This window comes from Pyxicephalus adspersus, chromosome 11 (genome assembly GCF_032062135.1).
Source record: "Pyxicephalus adspersus chromosome 11, UCB_Pads_2.0, whole genome shotgun sequence".
NCBI lineage: Eukaryota > Metazoa > Chordata > Amphibia > Anura > Pyxicephalidae > Pyxicephalus > Pyxicephalus adspersus.
This window is the reverse complement of record NC_092868.1, coordinates 42,293,508-42,302,177: the sequence shown is the minus strand read 5'-3', so window position 1 is coordinate 42,302,177 and position 8,670 is coordinate 42,293,508. Positions and strand designations below refer to the sequence as shown.

The 8,670-nt window shown below is 38.8% G+C and overlaps 1 protein-coding gene across 1 annotated transcript in view; it reads left to right on the top strand.

Moving 5' to 3' along the window:
- Nucleotides 1-7,776, top strand: part of ACAP3 (ArfGAP with coiled-coil, ankyrin repeat and PH domains 3) — a 115,233-nt gene extending 107,457 nt beyond the window's left edge. The window contains exons 21-24 of the mRNA XM_072426642.1: nucleotides 590-807; nucleotides 1,597-1,706; nucleotides 2,431-2,541; nucleotides 3,390-7,776. Of these exons, the coding sequence (XP_072282743.1) occupies nucleotides 590-807; nucleotides 1,597-1,706; nucleotides 2,431-2,541; nucleotides 3,390-3,537 (587 nt within the window). The 3' untranslated portion in view covers nucleotides 3,538-7,776. The remainder of the gene's footprint in view (nucleotides 1-589; nucleotides 808-1,596; nucleotides 1,707-2,430; nucleotides 2,542-3,389) is intronic.
- The last annotated feature ends 894 nt before the right edge of the window (nucleotides 7,777-8,670 follow it).

Below are 8,670 nucleotides of genomic sequence, written 5' to 3'. Positions count from 1 at the left end.
TTCTTCATGGAAAAATAAGACATCCCCCTGAAAATAAGACCTAGGGCATATTTTGGCATTTCAAAAAATATAAGACAGTGCCTTATCATAGGGGAAACAGGGTATACACTTAACTTGCTTCACCAACACAGCGGCAACATTAGGGACAAAAGTAATAATATCACTATACTTCAATCTTTTCATACATGTACTGAATTCCCAGCATTTGAAGCACAGTCTCCTATACTGGACTTTTTTTCCTCCAGACTTTTGGTTAGTAAGCTTTCTGTAAGTGAATGTCTAAGTGCTTGACACATGATAGGATACAATAGATACTACAAATTAATATCAGTTCCAATTATATATTTGTGGTCTTCTGTAGTCTACTATGAAAAAAATATTCTAGTTTTGCTGTGGGGGCAGTTTTTCTCTTGGACAGATGGAGATTAAAATTTGTGAAGGGTTTGTTTACCTGAGAATCTCAGATACTTTGTAGATGTTTTAAATATTTTTTAAATGGTTATATACTGGAATGGATATTAGATTGTCAAGGACAGAAGGATAGAATTGTGTTTTTGATTCAGACATTTTTTTTTCTTTATATATTTAGAGTGTGAAGTATCTGAAGATTCTAGCGGAGGAGAGACTGAACAAGACCCATCAGACCCTGAAGACCTGAGGGAATTGCACCCTGGCTTGTTGATGTACAAGGCATCTCGTGCCAGAAACCTGCCTGTCATGGCTGAAGCATTTGCTAATGGGGCTAATGTGAACTGGGTTAATGATGAGGATGAGAGCAAGACCCCTCTAATCCAGGCTGTGATAGGGGTAAGCATTTATGGCCTATCTCCACAGAAAAGGGCATTACCCCATGTCATGAGGTTTTGGAGTAGAGCCTTCTAGCTCTTCACCCACCATAGTATAAATATAACGTCTGTCATATGTTTGGAGAACATGTAATTTTGTTCTTTTGGGCAATGTGACAAAGTCTCTTACAGGTGCATCTCCTTATTTGCCTTTCCTGTGTTCCTCCACCATTCTTTTGGAGCCCTCACAAATACAAGCTTCTTCCAAATACAAAAGACCATGTTACCTCCTTCCAGCATGCAGTGCTTGGACCTGAACAGCCAGGCCAATTACCCTATATAAGCAGTGACAGCATCCTGCACAGTATTTGACTCCTGGAGAAGTAGTGCCAAAGTATAAGATGACAGCTGATAGGTGCTATTGTTCTAGGAAGCAGACTGGAAATTTCAGGAATGGTATATATGTGCATAATTATAATTTATATATGTGTAGGACAATGTTCTTTTAGTAAAGTTTGATATACACCTCAAACCTTTGCTGACCTCTTACAACTTCTAACTATTTGCCTGACTGATGTATGAACTCACTAGCAGTAGTATTTTAGGTTGCTTTGTAGAACCAGATCAGAAAACTGCCAAAAATCAGAAACTTGTTGGAGTTACCTGTCAGTCATCACAGTTCTGCAGTTAGTATTTTCAGAAGAAGAGGTCAGTAATTGCCATGCCCACTCAAAGATGGCTAGATGGCCTTTGTGTTACTGTGCTCTAACCTGATCTCAGTATATGAAATATATGTATTATATTTTTACAGGGATCATTGATAGCCTGCGAGTTCCTCCTACAGAATGGTGCAGATGTGAATCAGACGGACCTTAGAGGGCGAGCACCTATACATCACGCCACGTATCTGGGGCATACTGGGTAGGTACTGGACTATGGAGCCAGAATATAGATCTCATAATTGTGTAGAACTCTGAAAATTAAACTAAATTATCATAAAACTGAAATTCATACTAGTATGTAGACTAGGTCAGTGGTTGCCAACCTTTTCGGTCCCACAAACCACTAAAATTACCGTCTCAGAGCGCGCATGCACGGGTAGCCGGGTATCACTAAAAGAGGAAGAAACTTCCCCCATAGTGACGTTATGGTGCCAGAACCCCGCCCAATCTCCCACCCCAGATCTGAGAATGCAATGGGAGAGTGGGCTGGTTGTGTCCAGAGACACAACCAGCCCACTTCATCGAGACTGCATTCCGTATGGGGAACATGGTCTGCGGCTTCAGCAGGTGTGCCCCGCTAGGGGGGTCCTCCTTGCGACCGTTGGACTAGCTGATCTCTTTGTTTTATATATATATATATATATATATATATATATATATATATATATATATATTTTTTTTTTTATTGTAGATAACTGAAACCTGCTTAGCTATAATATGCTGAGGAAGAAATGACGTTACATATAGCTTCTAAATGTTTGATGTACCTCCACATGTAAATTATTCCTTATTAAGGTTATTATCTTCTGGTCAGCTTAGTAACTGTCTTGTCACTGGTTTGCAGAGTCTGTAACAGTACAAAATTTGCTGTTGGTATGTCTGTTCGGAGCTAATACCTTGCTTTTTGTTAATTTCTTATTCAGCCAAGTGTGTTTGTTCTTAAAACGTGGAGCCAATCAACATGCTGTGGATGAAGATGGACAAGATCCACTCAGTATATCTGTGCAGGCAGCTAATGCAGATATTGTCACTTTGTGAGTTTTTTTGTTTATAATTTTGCTTTTTATGAGTGTTATCTGTTATTCATCATAACACACAGAAAACAAGGCCTCATACACACTAGAATTGATTGATGATGGCTTACAATTTCCAGCATAATTACTAGATTAAAGTAGAAATGATAAAGAACCTCAAAAATGTCAATCCATTTTTGAAGGTGTTGAAGGCCCTTTCAGATTCAGTCTAAGAATACTGAAAAGAGATCTTATTGGGGGTGCTTGCTGTATCTTTTAACAAGATCTATTATGCTTTAGCAAGTGTCAAGCAATGCATATTACCAATACAATTCCTTAACTGGTGGTAAATGTTTTTTTTTATTTTACCTTCATCCTTTGTACATTTCCTAGAATAAAGCATTCAGTTTCTAAATCTTTTCTTTCGGCATTGAGTGTATTTATACATGTTTTAACCAGATATCTAGATAGATTACCATTCAGGAGCTATACTATTCCTCCAGTGGTGTGCTTCCACACATATGTATAACAAGTGAATAATGTATGTATGTGATAGGAATCACCCCTTACAGCAAAGAGACCTTGTACTAGAGGAAGGGTGATTGAAGTGACAACCACTGATGGTGTTGCGTAGAATTCATGAAAAAGGACACCAGCTCTCCAAAGTACAGGATTCTTGATTTACCTAATTGCACTGTCACAACATGTTGCAAATCCAACATTTTAGGGCTGTGCAGGGTCCCTGTCACAACATAGTGACATAACTTTTTTGTGACAAGACCTCTTTTTGTACTGAGTAGTGTTTTATTTATTTTTCTAAAATCTTCTGTTAGCAAAACACAAGCTCATCAAAACTTCTTTTACCACAGGCTGAGACTTGCTCGGATGAACGAGGAGATGAGAGAAGCAGAAGGACCATTCGGACAACCAGGTCAATATCCCAGCAACAGTCCTACAGAGCAGCAGTACAGGAAGTGCATCCAGGAATTCATCTGCCTTAATATAGATGAGTGTTAGACAAAGCCCCACAAGGGGGTACAGTTGATCCCTACTTTTGAACTTTTTTTCACCACTAGCTGCTCTTGACATCCTTTTTTTTTGTTTAAAAAAAGAAACCTGCATGGGGAATTTCTTCTGGCACCAAGGGTGGGAAAAATAAACCTGTGGACCAAGGGGGCACATCAAAACCAAAATTTTTGCAAGGGTTTGGACCAATATTATTACTTCATTTTCCCATGTTGTCCTCATCACTGCTGAGAGCAAAATGAAAGATGATGATGTTATCATAATTTATGTACTGTTCAGCACTTTTTACAAGCTGTGATTCTTTTAGGCTTTTATGTTTTTCGATCAGAGCAGACACTGAGATTACTACAAGTCAGCAGGTTATGCCTTAACTCTGCTGTCTGTATAGTGCCTGACTATATTTATTTAGAGGAAAATTTTAAAGTGACCCAGTTGAGCCAGTTAAAGGTACTCATACATTTAGGGGCATGTGTCAATGACTAGCTTATCTTAGGGTTCTTGTCTTATTCAAATAAAGGCTCAGTTTACCCAAAAATGGATATTTTAATTAGCAGGTTCTACGTGAGTGGGTGAATCCTTACAGAATTACCTTGCTGCTGAAGGGCGCAGGCAATGTATAGTGTATGGTCAAAATTTGGAGTGTGTCTGTGGAAGTATGTGCCCATTCAGCCAAAAGAACATTTCAGAGGTTTTTAGTTTCAGACAAGATTTGACCCATCACAAAGGGTACAAGGGGCTCGGCCCATTCATGCTGGAGTGGAGAATAGCCTTCCCCAAATTGTTGCTGAAAGTTTGGAAGTGCACAATTATCTAAAAAAACCTTTGTATGCCTTAGCAAGAACTGATACAACCCACCATGATTCACATTAGTATGAATGTATGAACGTTTTAACAGATCCTGCCCTTCTGTAGCAAGTTTGGATAAAATGATTGCAAAGTGATGGTGGAACTCTGTGTTATGGAGATTTGGGCTGTCAGATGCTTTGCTGTAATTCTGTGCAGATAGAATAGGAGTCTGTAGATTCCTTATTCATCCAGCATATTTCGTATTTTCCTGGTGCTTTTTTGTAACATTTCTAAAAACACAAGCAAGTTTTAGGCTTATTCTGATGGCATCAGTTTGACACTTCTGAGGCCATGTGAAAGTGTATATAGTAATGCAAAACCTGCATGAGGCATACAAAAGCCGGTTGACACACAGTGAGCCACAGGGCAAGCAAAGTGAAGTCAGAATATGGGGATTTTCCAGCTTTGCATACTGTCTTTGCTGTTTGTACAGCATTGTTAAATAAGCCTGCTGTCCTTTTGGATATTTGGGTACATTATTTTTTTAGAGGATCATTACAAAACCCATAAAAATACATAATATTCACATGAAGACTGAATAAACCTTGGCTATCATTCAGATTTGAGAATATTATAGACCTGTTGGAGAACAAAGGATTGTTGATAGTTTGATATGAATGCTGCATTTGAACAATATTTTTTTTGTTTTGACCTTCCAAATGAACCTGTGCAAAGTCTTTATTGCTGTTTGATATCTGACAATAATAGAGAAACTTCTAAATACGTAGGCACTCTGATTTTATGATTGATGTCAGTATGGTCCAGGGTTGCCAGAAATGCATAGACATGGGCATGCAAGCCTATGAAAGTAAAGCACTATTTTGAATTTAAACATATAGTAGGAACTTATGCTGCATAACAAAAAAACAGCCTCCAGTACCTCAGTAAATTTAAAATGATTCCACCTTCATGTAAATCATGTGACAATGTATTTAAAAAACAAAGAGCATAGGAAAAATAATTTAGTTTGTAGCTGTTAAGACCATTTTTTACATACGTCCCTCCAAAAAATTGTATTGTTACATAAAGGAGTAATAGTAATAAAACCCTGTTAGCAAAGGATATGAAACTAATCGCACTTAAGGCAATGCCTGTGTTGCAGATGTCCGCCTCTGACTGTGAAAGCTTTTGCTTGGCATCCCTGGTGCCACCAAATCGTTCCATGATGAATGGCTGAAGATTGTTTTAGACACATGATAGGCTTTTATTGTTTTACTGTAAAATCAGACTTTTTGCATAGATGATTTTCACCCAGACTGCCACTATCCTATGTTTTGGAAGCTGCAGTTACTCTCACCGCCAGCACTTTTTAAAAACCTTTTGTAAATTGATTTACTCCTGCGTGCTAATGCAGGACCAAATGGTTTCCACTCCTTGCAGTCTCTTCTGCCTCCATAATGTAAAAAGACAAAATAGTAAATTCACATACTGGGTGCTTGTCTCACAGTGTCAAGGCTACCCAAATATTTGAAGGTGGTAAGTTGGACTGTAATAGATGCAATCATGTTAGACAATGGCCTACATAGAATGTCTTGACTATTTAGTATCTAATTACTCATGGGAACAAAATACCCTCTTTAAGCTCTACTTGCCACTCCGATAAAAAATGCTTTTACTGGCCACCATGTCACCTTGTAGTAGGTGCCCAGCAAACTTTTGCTTTTTCTTAGATTGTATGCAAAGTTTTGTTTTTTTCCTGTATGTTTGGGACACTTCTAAACTAATTCTGTATTGAATGTATATCACCTTGCACACTTGCACATACAGACAATAGCAGGGCACATGGTCGTACAGGTGAATATATGGTAAAAAAAACTGAATACCGCTGAGAGTCAGACAGTGGCCACTGCTGCCACAATAGTATTGACATTCTTTTTCCAACAAGTGAAAGCATTTATGGACAAGTACCTTTACATTTTACTAGCGATTTATGCTTATTTTACCCACCCATGTACTCTGGCATATACTTTGTCTATAGGGTCCAGTGAACTGTCTATGGAGTACCAACCCACCTCCCTTCACATGGCACCTAATAAAACAGGATGCAGTCTGGCAGATGTGCTCTTTATCTCTCCAGGTCCAGCCAACAAACTTTTTTGACAACATTTGATTCACCTACTTTGCACTAGAAATCTGAAGGGGAAGATCTGGTGGGTATGGTCTTCAAAAATAATTATACTTTAAGGCAGAGACCCTATCTTGAGTTCCTCTTTTTTATTTTAGTGTCTGACTATGACTTATGCCATGTCTTTCCATCATTCTCTCTTGGTCCATGCGACTGAAAGATACTGAAGGGAGAGCTTTTTCTGTTACCCACATCAGTCAGTATAGGTAAAATGTGTTTTCAAAACCAGAGTCAACTAATAGAAGCAAAGTTATTGCCTATAGCAACCAACCAGATTCCAAGTCTCATCTCATAAATTGGTTCCTATTGGCGTATTTAATTACAGTTTTAAAAATCTGACTCTTGTACACCGGTTTGCACACTCTCCATCTAAAAAAAAGTACACTACAAGAATCCATAGCATGTCTTTGCTTTGTTGGGTTACCAGACTTTAGGTGTTTCAGCCTTCATTCTGGGTAAGGGGTTATTGGGTTAATTTATAGCCTGTGGAGTCTCTATCAGTTGGGTCCCACTTGAGCATTACCTACCATAAGGCTTCCTAAGGGCATCTCTATGTGTCCTCCAGTGCTATGCAATTCCATGTATGAAGAGATCAGAGAGTCGGGGACATAGAGAAGACTGTTATGTAATATATTGATTTTAATCTCTAACAAGACATGGTTCAACAAATTTTATATTTTAAAATGAACAGTAAAGTAGTCAGCTTTATGCACAGGTTTTAAAGCATTTGCTGTAGCAAGTTGAAATGTTTTTTTCTTGTTGCTATAGGGAGTCTATCTGAGAGCTGTATAGTAGGCCTTGGCTACAAGCCCTTCCATGAACTAAATCTTATGGTCCTATGTGGGGCTTGATGAAATAGGATTTTTGGATTCAGTAATTCATGCTTTTTTGTGAACAGGCACAAGATGGCGATGTATCCATATTTTATCCATGGCAGCTAGAAAAGTATTTCTGCAAGAGCGTGCACAGCATTATTGGAATATGACATTATTTAAAACAGTGGTCCCCAACCATTTGGACGTCTCGGACCACCTAATTTACAGATTCCGGACCACACATGCACGGGGAGCTGTGTGTCACTCCTGTAGGGATGACATGATGCCAGAACCCGCACTCTCTCCCATTGCTGGTCTGAGCCTGCAATGGGAGAGTGGGTTGTGTCCAGAGACACAACCTGCCCACTGCCCTGAGCTTGCAATGCATATGGGAGACATGGTCTGTGGCTCTGGTCAGTGCGCCCCCCCCCCCCCCCCGGGGTCCTTCTGCTGACCCCATTGGGGGGTGCAACGGCCAGAGCCACGGACCACAATTTGGGGACCACTGACTTAAAAAGCTTATTGTTTTGCCTTAGGTCATCCAATCTGCCAAAAAGATCCAAAAACATGAAGCTACACTTTTTTTTAATCCTTTCATGTGCAACTCCCTAGGCCTGGTACACAGAAACAAGTTTCCTGCTAATTTGATGCTCAACCAACTGTACTTAAAAAGATTTCCAACTGATAATCAATTGTCCAGATGCCCCAGAATACTGCACATTTATGTTCAACATTCTGCCTTTACTATTGGTAGTTAGGGTAATCAGAAGTAGTGTTTACTTCGTATTTATTCCAGATCTAATCTATTTATTGCATCATAAATTGATCTGTAGTAAAAGAAAAAATCTGCCCTTGTGTACCAGTCCTGGGGGCTTGCAAGTGAAACTTTTTTTTTTTTTTGTTTTCCATTGCATTCCAAGGCATTTGTTCTTTTTACGTTTGAAAATGTCTGCATATCAACTGGAATAACTTTTTATCTTCTACAAAACCTATTAAGGGTTTGATTAAGCTCAAGGTATAAATACTATGTACCTTAGGTCCACCAGAATGCTGTCTTTTGGGGTGATGGTACTCTCCTAGAAAAGCACAGAAAAGAAATCTCCAACTTTAAGAATTATTGCTAAAATCATTGTATTGCTCATTAGAGAACATGCCATAAATACCTAGTCATACAATCACCAGATAAATAAAATAAGCGGAAATGGGAGCCATATTTGTTATTAGTCTCCAAAACATTCCTAATAAGAAGTTCCATAATATTATGTCATTGTAAAAAAAGCATTAAGAAAGAGGTTTAGAATTTACCTGGCAAGAAGGGGGTGGTTAAACCTTAGAACA